The following is a 15,543-nucleotide window of genomic DNA, read 5'->3' on the forward strand; positions in this document are numbered from 1 at the left end:
CTGCATGGAGCTCGCAGCCTGTCATTGATTTAACTGAGATGTAGCATCCCTCTGAAAAAGCAGTCCCACCAGGTCCCATGCTTCTCGGGCTGGGGACATGAATGGCAGAGGATGAAATGGGGGGATGAGGTTGTGGCAGCAGCTGAGCGGTGAAAGTCTGGAAGGAGGTGCAGCGATGCTGAGCCTGAGTCACAGGGGGACGAGCACAGCTCTGCCAGGACAGCACACAGCAGCAGCCCTGGGTGGGATGCTTTTTTTGTGCCATGGTCCCTGTGCCACTGGCAAACCTGGTACAACATCACATTGATGCTTATGGCCGATGCAGTGCAGATGCAGGTCATGGGGTGCAGCAGGGTGCCCCCATCCCCAGGGTGCTGGTGGGGACTGCTTTTCCTTTTTGCCTCGTCCTCTCCATTGCCACTGAGGTGGGAAAGACCCAGCAGGAGGGAATTGACGGGTTTCTCCAGATGGTGCCCTGCTGACCCCAGCTGTTCCCCGTCTTCGGCTCTTCCTTAGGAAAACACGGCGCGGGCCAGCCCATCGATTAATGGTTTCCTCATGTTCCCCCCGCGCAGCCAACGTGGGAAGCTGCCTCCCTGCTCCCCAGGCTCTGCTGAACCAGCCCCTGCTTCCCCGTACCCCACACAGGTGCTGGGTACCCTGTGCACACGGGGTGCGTGGTGTTCAGCCAGTGAGTCGTGCCCTAATAAAGATGAACAAGGAGATAAATAGATTGGATGAAGGAATAAATGAACAAACAAATGAATGACACAATGATTAACTCTGATGTAATAAATGCCCCCAAGGCTTGTAAAAATACACTTGGCATTTTGAAGAATAGCACATTTCTAACAGTTTTGCAAGGATGAGAGTGGCTGGAGCAGCTAAACCCCCTCAACACTTGGCTGACACAGTCGTGAGTGAGAAAAGTACATGCTGCCCAGGAGCCTGGGTGGGTGGAAGAGCCCTGGTTGGGGCTGGGAGGGCAAGAGAGGAGGGCTGGGAAATGCAGAGGCCGAGATTTGCTTAGGAAGCAAAATTTTGGAAGTTAACGAGGCTTTTGGGGTTTGTAAAATGCCGTGCTTGGGTAAGGGGTGATGGACAGAGTGTTGCAGTACCAAGGGCACAGCAGAGCAGGATGGAGGACATGGCACTGAGCGGGGCAGTCAAACAGGTCACCACACCTGAGGGATGGCTGCAGGCCACTATTCCCTAGTACACCGGGTCCACAGGAGGCAGAGTACCACTCTTCCACGTTACTGACCACAGAAGCATGGAAAGGATGGGCTGGCAGGGCCACCGTCACTGCTCTCCAGCAGCTGGATCCCCTACTAAAACCCACATGGATCTGCATCGCAGGACAGAGAGAAATTGCTCTGCATATCAGAGAGCATCAAGGGAGCAAGGAGATTGTATCAAGCCATGACAAGGGGCCAAGCAAGTAGGTCTTGCCTCTCTAAGTAGGTGTTGCCCTTACTTAGAGACAAGCTCCTCAGCAGGCAGGGTGTCCCCAGAGCCCAGCACTGAGCTGTGCCCTGTTGGCCGAGCAAAATGTTCTTTGCTCGACTGTGCTGCACCTAAGGGAGCTGTTTTTCTGTGGGATTCAGGTCTATTTTTATTTATATGGATTTCAGTTACCAAGAACAAAATGATGGGAAATAATCTGTGTGTGCATTCATTGGTCTGCCCATCCACCCATCTGTCTGTCCACTAAGGCTGGGGTTTAGCTGTCCAAACGCCTGTGATCTCTCATGAGTGGAGCTGGCTGGATGACACGGAAAAAGAGCATCGAGTTTTCTGTAGTATTCTCACATTTTGATTCGTTCCTTGGCCAAATTCCGGGTTTCCATGAAAGATGTCCATTGGTGTTTTGAAATAAGAAAAATTTCAACCAGCTGCAAAATTCAGTCCCAAAGCAGGGGGGAACTTGCAAACCTGGCCTCTCTTTCAGCTGCCTTTGAATATCAAACATTTTGCCCCAGCTGAATACTGGGAAAAGGTCTATTTAAAAAAAACCCAAACAACAAACTGATGCAAAATGTGCGTAGTCGTTTTGGCCCTTCCCGTGTGGGGACGAGGCATAAACTGCCTGGAGCAGCCGGTCCCAGCACAGAGTTTCTCGGCACATGCCTGAGCTCAGCCAGCTGCTGCACGGGGCAGGCAAGAGCTGCGCTCTAGGAAATGGGAGCACACCAGAGTGTGTTGAAGTCTTTTCATGTCCTTTGTTAAATTAATATTTTTTTCCTTGAAGAGCTGTTCTGGAAAACATACGTCTTCCTTGTGGCAAGGCGAATTTGCACTGCAGCATCTCTTGCCCTTGCAAAGCCTATGGCTGCTGGCTGTGGCCACCAGGGCTGCATGCCATCCCCTGCTACCACCCAAGTCCCCCTGCCCTGTGTCACCACCGGCTCTGGCAGCACCCCGTGGTGACAAGCACTCCCCAACCACCAAGGGGGTGGCCAGGCCTGGGTGGGTGCAGGCGGACATGGGAGTGCCCCAGAACAGCTTCAGGCTGCCAGAGCTTGTGCCAACCAGCCTCCCATTGCATCGAGGGTGGAAAGGCAACTTCGTGCTTGACTGCTAATTATCCCCTTTTTTCCCCTTTAAATTAGCTTTGAAAGCAGTTAAGCCTACTGGAAGTTTGGCTTGATTGCACTTTCTTTTAACTGTGGCTTTGTTTAAATGTTAGTGTTATGAACAGCAATGAAGTAATTACATAAGCCATTAATGAGTATATAAAAACAATACCTAAATAAAATAAACAGCAAGTAATACCATTAATGTTTCTGGTGTTTCCAGTTACAGCTCTTGGAGAGTCATGATGGGAAGGTGGAAGAGTTTTTTCAGCTATTTAACCTCCATGGCTATAAAGTCCTGCAGGTTTTGGGTAACTCTGGATGCTTGAGGTACCAGAGAAGTGGAGGTGGGTGGTGGCTTGTGGAGAGTCCCCCACTGCCCTGATAAGTCCAATGAGTACAAGGAAGCCAGCTGGAGGCTGGTGACCCAGTCTTGGTGAGGTGGGAGAGCTCGCTGGGATCTGCTGTCCCGGTTGTACCCAGATGGGTGGACAACTGCAGAGCCAAGCCTGGATCATGATGACCCATGAGCCATCGGTCCCTGGTGCACCAAGGGATGTTCAGAGCCAGCCGCATGGCATGCCCTGAGCCCACCCACATCCAGATACAAAGCTACGGGGAAGCTCCTGCAGTGCTCATGAGACCCTATGGATCAACATAGCCCCAACCTGCAGAGCTGGGGGTGATGGGAGAGAGAAGCGCTTCGGCAAAGCCCTCGGCTTCCCAGCCCACATGCAAACTGAGAGTGCGTGTGAAGAAGATGCAGAATTAGGCAGTAAGTACTTATTAGACTCGTGTTATTAAAAATAAAAATAATAAAATAATAATACCCCCCCAAACATACATATCATATATGTTACACTATAGTCCATAACATTTGCTGGCTTTTCTTTTTACATATTTCACAGAAGCCACCAAGTTGCAGGGCCAGGGTCCCTCTGCAAGGGCACCCTCAGGGTGGTATTTACATGACACATGTCCCAGCATCCAGGCCCAGGGCACCCCAAGAAACACAGCAGAGCCCACCCCCAAAGGTGCTTGCAAAGGGTCCCACCAGCATCCTGGATCTGCTCCGTCCAGTCATACATTTAAAATACAAAGCAGACAGAAAAAGATTAAAGAGACATGTCGATGCATGTGGAGATTCAAATATGTGTCTGGGAGCAGCTGCACATCTAAGTCCCCTGGGCAGCATTGCTTCTCCCCAAAACCCTGCTGCAGCAGGCGTGGGGCATGGTTTGGCAGGCTGAGTTCCCCAACTGGGGTTGTCCCACCTGCACCTGGGGATGCCTCTGGTTGTATCTCCGGTTAAATGTGGACAGAAGCGTCAGAGCGGTGTGGGGTTGTGCAGCGCAGAGCCCCTGCAAGGCTTGCGTGCAGGCTGGGTGCGATGTCGCCAGCCCTCTCTGTGAAGGGCCTCTTTTCCCCAGCAAGCTGCTTGCATGGCAAGTGGGGCATGGAAAGCACAGCCAGACGAGCCAGCTCAGCAGCATCCCTGTGAAGACGGCACAGCAGCCCCTGGTTTTGCAGCCCTCCCTGGAACTGTGCTTGTGGTAGTGTCTGCGCCAAGCCCTTACCCTGAGTTGCAGGGCAGGACAAGCAGCATCTCTGTGCAGCCTCCACCATCATGCTGGAAACCCTGGCACCAGCTCTGGGTGACCCAGCTCCGGTGTTCCAGGGACAGCCAAACCCATGTGTAGGCATTTCCAGCTGGCTGTGCCAGGGAGAGGGAGAGGAAGAAGAAAGACGAATCCTTACTTCGGCCTTTGGGGTTGACACAAGCAGGGGAAGTCAGAAAAACATCTTCCAGGCAGCAGTCCTAGTGAAGGTGCAGAGTGGCCCACTCCAGTTTTTGGCCAGGATTTTAGGACATCCTCCAGCCAAAGGGGGAGAGCTCCTCTCCTCAGTGGCAGCCCAGGGGGTATGTGGTCGTCCTGCCTTGGGGTCTCCAATCTGCCCCAGCAGGGCACCCATGGGCATGAGGACACCAGCTGGGAGCCATCTCTCCTTGTCAGCAGTCCCAGATGGCAGAGCTGAAACAAGAAGGAAGAGCCATCTTGGAGAATAAATCGAGAACTTCAACCATTAACATCAGAGTCCTCAAAGAGTTGTAATTGCCCTGCTTCAGGGGAGGAGAAATCAGGTGCTAAAGGAAATCCTGGAGTCTCCTGCCCTAAGAGGATGTGCAGAGCACTTTTGAGGAGCACATACACTTCGTGCCTTGCTTGGAGAAAGCATGTGCCTTCTGCAGCTCTGCCCTGATAAGCATCCGTGCCCATGGAGCAGTGGTACTAGCCTGCTCCTCTGTGGGGTGTGGCTGCTGAGAAGAGGGGCCAGGGAGCCCACACACCCCATGGGGTGATACTGAGCTGTCCCTGGGGCCGTGGAGATGACCCCAATGGGAGTCCTGGCCATGCACAACCGAAGGATATTCCACCACTAACAGTATGTGGGGTTGGAGTGAGCCTAGGGCAAGGGCAGCAGCTCTGCTTCCTGGGCTCCTGCATGCAAGCAGTCATGGGAGGAAGAGGGGTTGGGTGGCCCACATACTTCAAAGACCATCTCACAGCAGAGGCCAATAGCCTATGACAACCAGAACAAGAGGAACCAGGGATGAGGGGATCCCCTTAGCTCAGCTGGAGGAGGGAAAGTTGGGGTCTAAGTTAAGAGTGTGGCATAGGACCAGCTCATCTAACCCCAACTGGTCCTGCATATGCTTTGCCCTTCAGCTTCTGTTCTCTCTCCAGTTCTGCCTGTGCCCTGTGGACCTGAAAGCTGGCACTGCAGACCCTCCACATCTCTGAAAATCCACTCCCAGCACCTCCAGCAATTTCACCAATGCACTGAGTTCCCCGACTAGGGCACCTATATGTCCACACAGACATCCCCCGGTGCCTAGATCCTCACTTCCCAAATTCCCGGGTGCTGAACACAGACAGTGCTCCACCAGTCTCTTTGGCTTCATCCCACCCTGGGATGCTGGAGCCCAGAAGCACCAGACCACCCATGGGATGGGGAGTCCATGCAAACTGCTGTGGGCTCAAAAGGGCAAAGCATCATCCTAAAGCACTGGAAGACTGTGATGTAGGTTACAATACCTTGCTGAGCCAGTGAACAAGCAAGGCAAGGTTTGTAGGGAAAGGAATATCTATTGTCAGAGCACCTATTATTTCTAATCATATTTATTATGCCAGGACTGCTACAATCTCAACATGGGAAGATACTGATGTCTGTTTGAACTGGAGACTAACACACGGTGAAGAAGATATAAAAGACTAGAGGTGGGTCAATGAAAGCTCTTCTCTCTTCCTGCCAGCTCTGCCTTGTGCACCTCCTTGGACAATCTCGGCCACAGCAATACTTCCCAAGGAGAGCATGCAGTCAGGCCAGCTCTGAAGGATGCACACCAAGGCAGATGGTCACTTGGCGTCAGCTCAACAGAAACAGGTGGAATTCTGTCAGTTGGTAGCAGCTGAGAATATAGGGGCATAGACCTGGGTGAATGGATGATGATAGACGATGGCTCCAGTCAGCCTCTTCACTCCACCCCAGGTCCTGCTGGTGGGGCAGGCTACAGCCTTGGTGGACATGGGAGGGGAAAATGGGTGTCTCCAGGTCTTTCCCGCTGGGTCTCCTGGACTATGCACCAGGATAGGTAATGGCCAGGGGGTTGCAAAGTGTGTTCCTTTCTACCTGGTGGGCACAGAGCCTGGTAGTGGCCACCAACCCACTGCCATGGCCTGACTCCTCCCCGCGGCACTGCAGCATCGCATGGGCCCTGCCCCAGCAGCAGCACTGGTTTATGTGAACCTGAGGTCACCAGAGTATCAGGCCTTGCAAAAGTTCATTTGTTCTTCCTGGCAGAGCTCCTGGGGCCGGTCCCTCTGCAGCGTTGGATTCTACAACCAGCGCTGGCTGGTTTCTACTCAGCCTGCCTGTTGCACATTGGCATGAAGGACAGAAGACTCTGAGCTCCTGTTCCTACTGGGCAAGGAGAAGGGCAGACAGAGGTCTGAGACAGCAGAATGTTTTCAGAAAGCGAGGAAGAGGAAGGCCCTGGACACTGGAGAAAGGAGAACTGTCAACTCAGGTGTCAACGCCACACCGGGCAGAAGACTGTTAAAGGGAAAAGAAAAGCCTAGAAATGCCCGGAGCAGGACACCAATCCCTTTTGAGCTCCTTCAAGTGACAGGCACCCATGGGATCTTGCTCCACTTTGCTCCCCATTAAAGGTTTGTCATTACTGTGTTATTTTTAATACACACTTAGAGAAAAAAACCCACACGCACACCCACACGTGCACACGCACACACAAAGGGAAACCATTGCCAAAATATACACTATAGACAGAAGAGTCCGTTCACACTATATATATGTACAGAGTCTCTGGGCGCAGTCTGGCAGCGCACAGCCGGGCTGGGGCTGAGCACGGGGTGGGATGGGACGTGTGGAAACCCCTCAGGGCTTCACGCACTTCCCCTTCTTCTCCCGCCGCTGCAGTTTCCGAAGGCGGCGTGTCCAGGCATCCCGCCACTGGATGACCAGGCTGTTCTTGTCGGCCATCAGTCCTGGCCGGTCAGTGGAGTTTTCGCTGATCCCCATGACCAAGTACTTCTTGCTGATCTGAATCTTGGGGCATTTGCAGGACAGGTCTTTCAGGTGGATCCACAAGAAGTTGTCGCCGCGCTTGACCCGCTCATCGCGGCACTTGTAGACAGAGAGGATGTTGATGGTAAACTTGGCCCAGTTGGCCACCGTCTCCATTTCCAGGATGTTCACCTGGACCACTGAGTGAAAAGAGGGGGGGAGGCATGGTGATGGGGGATGCTTTGCCTTGCTGTCAGAAGGAAGCTTTGGTGATGGGAACTGCCCGTCCCCAGCAGCCCCACCTGCCTCATCCACCACACCTGGGGTGGCTGATTTGGGGACCCCCCTCCTTGTTGGGTACTCCCCATCCCCTGGGACATCTGCATCTCCCCCACCCACAGCCAGCCTGCAGCCCGCCCTTGGCTGCCTCTGTGGCAAAGCCCAGCGGGGCCTGGAGTGGGAGGAGGTCCTTACCATAGTCCTTCTTGCAGTACTTCTTCATGTTAATCTTGTAGTTGCCCTTGGCTGGCTTGCAGTAGGAGTCACAATCTGTGGAGGAAGAACAGAGGGTTGAGCACTGAGGGGCTTGAGGTACGTAAGGTCCTGTCGCACTGCAAGGTATGAGGGAACAGGGTGGAGGGGACAGCAATGAGACCCAGCCTGGCACAGGGTGGTGGGTACTCCACATCCCAGTACTCTCCAGAAGGCTCCTGAGCCAGGGCCTAGGCTGCTTCTGGGGATGGGGGTTTGGCAAGTCCAGATGCCCCTCTGACAGCTCACAAGAGCTGGGGGCTCAAATCCCAGCATGAACACTGACACCACATCAGCTTGGAGAAGAAATCAAAGGGCCTTGTGCCCACAAAGCGACTGTGTCATGTCCTGTACTGATGGGGATGATGTCCTGCAGAATAAATCAGCATGGAGTGGTGGAGGGAGCCTGGGGACTCTCCTCCAGAGGAGGGGATGGATGGGAGAGATGCAGGTGAGGTGATAGTGGCCACCATGGCGAGCAGGCAGGGCCATGGCCAAGGAGGGTCAACCAGAACAGCTATGGCCCTGCAAACCTGGGTGATGTGGGGAAGAGAGAACTTAGTACCAACCCCACCATCGGACCCAGAGGCCAGAGACCAAAAGGAAGGTCTGATCCCAGACCAAGGAGGCTGTAATCCTCCGGGGTGAAAGCCTTCAGGGGCCAGGGTGGTGGGAAGCATCCTCATGGGGCTGCCCCTCCAGAGACCCACACCTCATCGGTGCCCAGAAGCAGGGAAGGGGACTCGGGCTGGGGGAAGCAGGTGGATGAGGGAAGTGGCTCTGCTCTGCCAGGCCACTCCTGCTGCCCAAGCATCCCCTGCTCAGGCTGCTCCAGAAGGGCTGGAGAGGCCACCAGGCTGTCCACCACTCCACAAAGCATCCCTCCCTGCTGTCCCCCAGCTCCAGACAAGGCTCATGTCCTCAAGGAAGCTTTTTTTCCGTGCATTTCTAAAGACCCCAGATTTGCATCTCAAGCAGAGGGAGGGCAGGGAATGACTTTTTCCTTCTCCCCAAGGCTTTGATCCCAACAATTGCTGAAGCAGCCCTGTTCTCCTTTCTTTCCCCCTGCCATCTTCCTTTGAACATCTCAATTTGTCTCTTTCCAAATGGCATGTTTTTTCTAAGCCCATCTTTCTTCTTTTCTCTCCCCCTCACAGGTTCTCTCTCTGGCTTGGCCCCATGTCCCGGGACAGAGCCAGCAGTCTCTGAAGTTGTCTTTGTTTGCAGGTTGCCACAGCGATCACTGGGGATGGAGGAGAGGGTCGGGGGGAAGGTGGGGGAATAACAGTGCCCTGTGCCAAGGGGAGGAGGAGAAAAGAGGAAAGAAAGAAGCCCAGGACCACAAACTGGCTCTGGGCTCTGCTGCTCTCCTTTTTATCTGGGACTTTGTGCCGCCTGTTCCAAATTTGTCATTGATAGAAGTGGCACAGCATGAACCTAATTCTTGGCAGAGGTGGGTGAGCCCTGATTCTCGGCTCATCCCCCCTGTGCTGCCATGCTACCCCTCTGCCCAGGCTGGCAGAGCTGCCCTGGCCCCGCTGCATCCCCTGGGACAGAGGTGGTGGCCGTGGAGGGGGCACAGGGCTGCCCCATGCAGCGTGGCTGCCGAGTGCTCTGAAGTGCTCTGCTGTGGCCACTGGAAATTGCCCCCATCTGCTGCATCCCTGGGATGTGTTACAGCCCCGTCCTGGACCCCGCTGCATCCTCTGGGACATGCTATGGGCCCATCCCTGACACTCTGCTCTGTCCTTTCCTGCTACGTGAAGGGGACTCTAAAAGGGAGCTCCCACTTTATTTTGGGGAGCACCCAGCAGGATGGGTGACATTTTCCTCCCCAAGCAGAGCAGAGGAGGATGTCATGTGCCTAAGCAACTACTTTTTGGGGTTGGGTGCAGGTTGTGCCCCTCCCTGCCTGCTGCAGGGGCCAGCCTGGGTCCCAGCCCTGCGCGAGCCTTTGGTGAAGGTGTGGGACCACATGGGTTTGTGGTGCTCATGCTGCTGGAGTTGGAGCTGGGAGCCCTACCACTGCAGCACTTTGCCAGTGCCATGCCGTGCAGGGCCAGGTGGTGAAAGGAGACAGCTGGGGGGCACAGAAACCATCCTGCAGCCGGCCATGAACCAGGGTGGGTGCCACATGGTGCTGAGCCCATGAGTGGTGGGGTGATGGGTGGTGGTACCAGGCTGCAGGGCATCCTTGGCCAGCCTGCCACCCTCCTTGTTCGGTGATGGGGAAGAAAAGCAGAAAGAAAACCAGTAACTGCCCTGAGTTCCTGTTCATTATTAACATCATAAAACTCTGATTCAAAATAACTGAAAATGGTGTTGGGAATTAACAATTTGGGATTATTTTGGGGATTTTTTTAACCTCAGCTTTGTGCTGAGGAACGTTCCTCAAATATAAAAGCAATTCCTGCTCAATTTCTATAAGAAACTTGGGAAGAAAAAAACAAAGACCAAGTAGCTCAAAGCATTTGCCTTCCTTGCCTCTGAGTGTGTGGCTCCATCACCACGCATGGGTGCTGTGGGTGGGGGGTGGCCAGGTGAGGGGTGCCAGGCCTGCCACCCAGCTCATTCTCTGCCAGAGGGGCAGCTGGGTCCTGCCTGCACCTCCACAAACTGCCTCTCCCTGGGCACCCCATCCAGTTCCTGCAAGGTTCCCCTGCAGCAGGGCTCTGCTGGGGGTCTCCGCCCCCAGCCCTCATCACAACATGGCTGTGGACCACAGCTGCAGCCTCCCATGCCCACTGGGATGCCACATGCCAGGGGATGGCTGTTCCCCCAGGCAGAGCCCAAGGAGCCTGGCAGCAGCTCTTCCCACCCTGCTAGCTCAGCAGGGCAGCACGCTCCGTCCATCCCTAAAATCGTCTGGCAGGCCATCTGAATGGCCATCGGAGAAGCCGCTTTATGAGCGCCTCTCCCCTGGCAGCCCCCAGAGCAACTCCCCACTTTCCCAGCTCCTTTTTAAACTTCCCAGTTGCTGCATTACACATCCTGCAGGGCAGTGGAAAGAAGATCAAGTTTAGCCCCCACCTGCAGCCACCCTCCTGCCCACCCCTCCCACCGTGCCCACACAGCCTGGTGGGGCAGCTGAGCCCCATGGAGGTGCTGGGGGATGGCAGAGACCTGCCACAACCTGAGGCTGGGAGAGTGCACCCACAAACCCCGAGATGCTGCTGCATTCCCAGGATATGCCACAGCCCGGTCCTAGACACTTGGTGCACCCCTGGGATAGCTACAGCCCTGTCCTACGCTCAGTCCCCTTCATGTCCCAGGCAGTGGCACCCCACGGACAGGCAACGTCTCCGCTGGCAGTGGGGAGCTGGCACGTGGGACGGATGGACAGAGCAGAGCAAGCACCAGGCGATGCCACACACACGTGGGAGGAGATAGATGGTGACCAGTGAGCCACCAGCCTGGCATGGGCATCCCCCATCGCTGAGGGGGAGCATGTGCAAGAGGCAGTGATTTTGCACATCTGGTTTACTTCTCCTCACCTTGAAAAAAAAGAATATTTTGTTTTAAGAGAGATGTAACTTAATTAGGTGTTATGGCTGCAAAACTTTTACTGCTGACTTTGAATTCTTTTAAAGCCCTGTTTTGTGCTCCATGAATTTTGTTAATTCTGCTAACAGGGAACAAGGATATTTTTTTTCCACTAAGTGGAAAATATTTTAAGATAATAATAATAAAAATTATGAGAAGTGGACCTACGACGTTTTACTGCTGAGCCAGTCGGCTGCTCAGGCAGAGAGATCAAAGCCGGACCTCAAAGGCTGCAGAGGGTTGGAAAGGCAGGAGAAAGCTGGGAAGATCGATGCAGAGGATGGCAACATCCGTGAAAAGCCCAGATGCACAGGGGGACAGGGAGGAGGATGGGGAGAGGGGGGGAAGCCCAGCACCTGAGTGCGGCAGCCCTGAACAATGTGCCCCTGTTCCTGCAGCCCGGCACCTGCTGCCCGAGGCAGGGAGAGAGGTGGGGAACCGGGGAGAGAGGGGGCTCAGAGGCTGCCTAGGGTGGGACGACTGTGGGCACTGAGGGGGTGAGTGCCCTGCTCACAGGGGAGCCTGGGGGCTCCTGGGGCAGAAGGATGCAGGCAGAGGGGCACCAGTGTGCAGGCAGCAAGCAGGGTGCAGGCAGCAGGCAGGGTGCAGGCAGCAGGCAGGGTGCATTGCTGTGGCCAGCCCTGCCCATGGCACAAGCACATGGCAGGCAGGGTAACCCAGGCAGAGTTGGGCAGGGCAGCACCACCTACTCCATCCATCTCTGATCCCCTGCCTCAGCAAAGGGGGCAGCAGGACCCCAGCTGGGCGCCCTGCTCCCCCCAGTGCAGACTCTGGGCAGAGGCGAGCTACTTTGCATTAAAGATATTCAAGCTAGAAGCCAGAAATCTTAAAACAACAAACCCACAGATAAAACTAGAGGCAGTTTAAGGCAGACCTGCTCCGCTAAAACAAAGTAAACACCCGGGTCTCCAGAAAGTGCCATTTATTTTTACGCAGCTGAAAAGATCAGACATCACTCTAAGACTGTTCCTATTTATAAAGCACTAGAGGGGAGTCACCTTGATTAACTCTGTTCCATGTGTCGCTCTCTGTTTGCAATGAAACCGTCCAAATCCCCCTTTCCCTCCCAACCACTTTTTTCCCTTTCCCAAAGCCTGGTGTTCCCAACTCCTGCCCGCTGTGTGGGCAGGGCAGGCAGAGAGGCAGGAGCAGGGGTGGTGCTGGTCTGCCCCATCCCATGCAGCCTCCCCAGCAGCGTTACCATCACTGACAGCTCAGCCTTTATGGTCACCCCATCGGGCAAGATGCTGCCAGAGCGTGGAGTGAAACCTCTGCAGGACTCACATAGGGCGGCTCGACTCACGACCTGATAACCCTCCTGTTTTCTGGAGCCTCTGCGGAGCAGGGCTGGAAGGGCTGAGATGTGTCTGTGGGTGCTGGGTGGGCGCTGGGCTGTGCAGAACTCCCGGTCTTTCATTGATACGTGGGATCCGCACACATGCAGGGCCAACGTCGCTCTGCAAGCAGCTGAGCTACCAGCCTCCTTCTGTCCATCTCCCCTCTCCATCCCCATCCGCACGCTTTTGTCCTGCCGTAGATCCACACCTTTGACACCCCTTGTCCCTGTCCCCCTCCCATGGTCACTGAGTGCGTGCATGTGGCTGCAGGGGTCATGCTAGATGTTCCCAAAAGGCTGGGGAGTACATCCTAAGCACATGTCCGCCAGGGAAGAGGCTGTTGGCATTTTCCATCCCCAAGGCAAGGTGGCTGCAGGAAGGAGAGCTGGGGAGAAGGATGCACATAGGGCACAGGCTGTGTATTACCCCACACTGGCATGCGGGAGAAGACCAAGATCCTGAGGACAGCAGGGTGAAGGGTGGCCTGAGGAGGAAAGGGACTGCTTCTTTCCCTAGCTTCTCCCCCTTGACCTGGCTCAGGATCCCCACAGAGGGATAGAAACAGGATAGCTATGAACAGTTACGCTACCATACTGACAGGACTGCGGAAGGAGAGGAGGGGAGAGAGAAAAGCCCTGCTGCAGCCCCCTCCCATGCATGGCCATGCATGCATCTCAAGACCTGGCCCAGCATCAGCACAGCCCATCCATTGCTCCCACTGTTGGTGACCACCACGTAGGGCACAGGGGTGCCAGGATGAAGTGAGATGGTGGGGGTGGCTGATAGAAGAGGGGCGGTCAGGGAGGAGGTGCAAAGCGGCTGCTTTGCCCTGCAAGGCCACATCCTGCAGCAGTGGGGAGGGCTGAGCATGGTGCTGCCAAGGGGTGGTGAGGAGCTGGTGGGCTGCACCCCTGCTTTCCTCCTTGGAGGGGATGGAGAAAACTTTTCCCTGAGAAAGCCTCATCAAGCTTTGTCAGTTCCTTCCAAGAAATTAACATGATTTCAAATCTCAGTTATTTTTTTCACCAACATTTTTCACTATTAACCTTTTTGCCAAAGGGCTTGGCAGGGCTCAGCCCTCAATGTGCAGGGGATAGGGGAGGTGGGAGGGTCTCTGCATAGGGCTGGGGCCACAGGCTCGGCCTGGGACGTGGAGCACTTACCTGCGGGTGCCTCTGTGCTGGTGACCAGGGAGGTGGGGTTGATGGCAGGGATCTCTGGAAGAGGAAGGGAAAGATGTCTTAAGGAAAGGGATCATCAGCTCTGGGGCTAACACCTGAGCAAAAGCCCCCTTGCAGGCGGGGTGTAGAGGGGGTTTTGTGGGTCATCTCCAGTGACTCACTAAAAAAGACAATGGGATGAGTCTGACCTGAGTATTGCAGGCTATTAAACAGATCCAGAGATGCCCAGACTGAGCTCAGTAAATTCGGCCAGGCTGAGATGCTGCAACCCCCAAGAGCCCTAAGCTGCCGCTGTGGAGGACACATGCTCCAGGGACGGACGCTCCCTGGATGCTCAGCTCACCTGGACTCAGTTTGGGCATCGGATGGGTGCTTGGCTGATCTGAGTATGTTCAAGGCTGCACAGTACAGGGTAAGTGTAGGCAAGCCCCCACTTTCTCAGGATACCTGGTGACAAAACCTGAGGGAAGTTCGGTCCTAACCCCAAATGTGGGGAAGAACAGAAGGAGAGGAGCCAGCCCTGCCAGCTCACCCCCACTGCCACCGCTCCAGCAGTGCCAGCGGATGCTACAAGGTGGGAAGCTGTTCCTCTGCCACTTGGGTCAAATTCAGACATACTGCAACAATAAACACAGTTTTACACTGACCACAGGATCTGGCCTTGCCCCAGACCTGACCATGCTCAGGGCTCAGCCAGGTGAGGAGGGCACCTTGCTCCAGCCAAAGATGTGACCCAGCAGGGCTGTTTCAGCCAGCTGGAAAAACTAACCCAAGGGGTCTTTCAGAGCCTCTTGCGTGGGGAGATGTGAAGCATGGGTGCCCACAGAAGGTGACCAAACCACCCAAACTCAACCACCTCCTGGAGGACGTCCATAAGGGTGGCCACTCTCTCGTCTCAGCTTCTCTCCCACCACATGTGGTGGGGGACTGAGAGGCACCCACTGGAACCAGCCCAAGGAGAGAATCCCCCAGCACTGGCGGGGGTCCTGAGCACAGGGCAGGGCACGGCAGCACTCACTGATGCAGGGGGCCACTGGCGAGCGGCTCTGCTGGTAGCCCTTGGCACAGCGGTTGCAGGTGAGGCCGGTCACACCATCCTTGCATGGGCACTGCCCCGTTGTCTGGTTGCAAGTCTTGCCGGCTGCACCAACAGGATGGCAGTCACAAGCTGCGTGGGAGAGAGAGAAAAGGTTACATGGGAGGTGGTTGCACAACACAACCCCCAAATCAGACCCAGCGTACCACCCCCACAGAGTCGAGGAGGAGGTAGCCCTTCCAGCACACTGGTGGAAAGCAGCTGCTGGGGCCAGCACAGCCAAGACCCAGGGGTCCAGGCTGCGGCCCCATGTGTGCTGTGAGCAGCATGGGCAGGAGGGCGAGTGGACGAAGGACTTGGCCAGGGTATGGCCTCCACTGACAAGGATGGTTTAGGATGAGCCCCTGGAGACCCCACAGCTCACGTGGGCACCTGCAGACACCAACTCGCATTGAAGGACACAGTTTCTCCCCTCTGGCTTTGCAGGCAGCGGCGCTGGGAGAGCCCGGCACGCATGCAGGCAGGAGCAGGGACTTCCACGGGCAGCCCTGCACTGCTGCCAGCCGTGCCCTGTGCAAGCAAAGGGAGAGGGGCTCACAGGGGGCTACGCAAACCTTGTTCACGGTCAGGGTGGGACTGGGGGCACTACCAGGACAGAAAGCAGACAGAAGGTCTGCTCTTTCCTCACCTCAACCCCAGGGTGATGGTCCTTTTGCAGCAGTAAAAAGCAT

At 55.3% G+C, this 15,543-nt stretch overlaps 1 protein-coding gene across 1 annotated transcript in view; it reads right to left on the reverse strand.

Annotated features, from left to right (window-relative positions):
* Window positions 1–5,596: 5,596 nt before the first annotated feature.
* The window catches only part of NTN3 (netrin 3), a 31,975-nt gene continuing 22,028 nt past the window's right edge, over window positions 5,597–15,543 (reverse strand). Inside the window, exons 4-7 of the mRNA XM_055708820.1 lie at window positions 14,795–14,944; window positions 13,759–13,812; window positions 7,638–7,712; window positions 5,597–7,363 (exon numbers count right to left, since the gene is read on the reverse strand). Coding sequence (XP_055564795.1) covers window positions 7,035–7,363; window positions 7,638–7,712; window positions 13,759–13,812; window positions 14,795–14,944 — 608 coding nt within the window. The 3' untranslated portion in view covers window positions 5,597–7,034. The remainder of the gene's footprint in view (window positions 7,364–7,637; window positions 7,713–13,758; window positions 13,813–14,794; window positions 14,945–15,543) is intronic.

This window comes from Falco cherrug, chromosome 4, assembly GCF_023634085.1.
Source record: "Falco cherrug isolate bFalChe1 chromosome 4, bFalChe1.pri, whole genome shotgun sequence".
NCBI classification, from domain to species: domain Eukaryota; kingdom Metazoa; phylum Chordata; class Aves; order Falconiformes; family Falconidae; genus Falco; species Falco cherrug.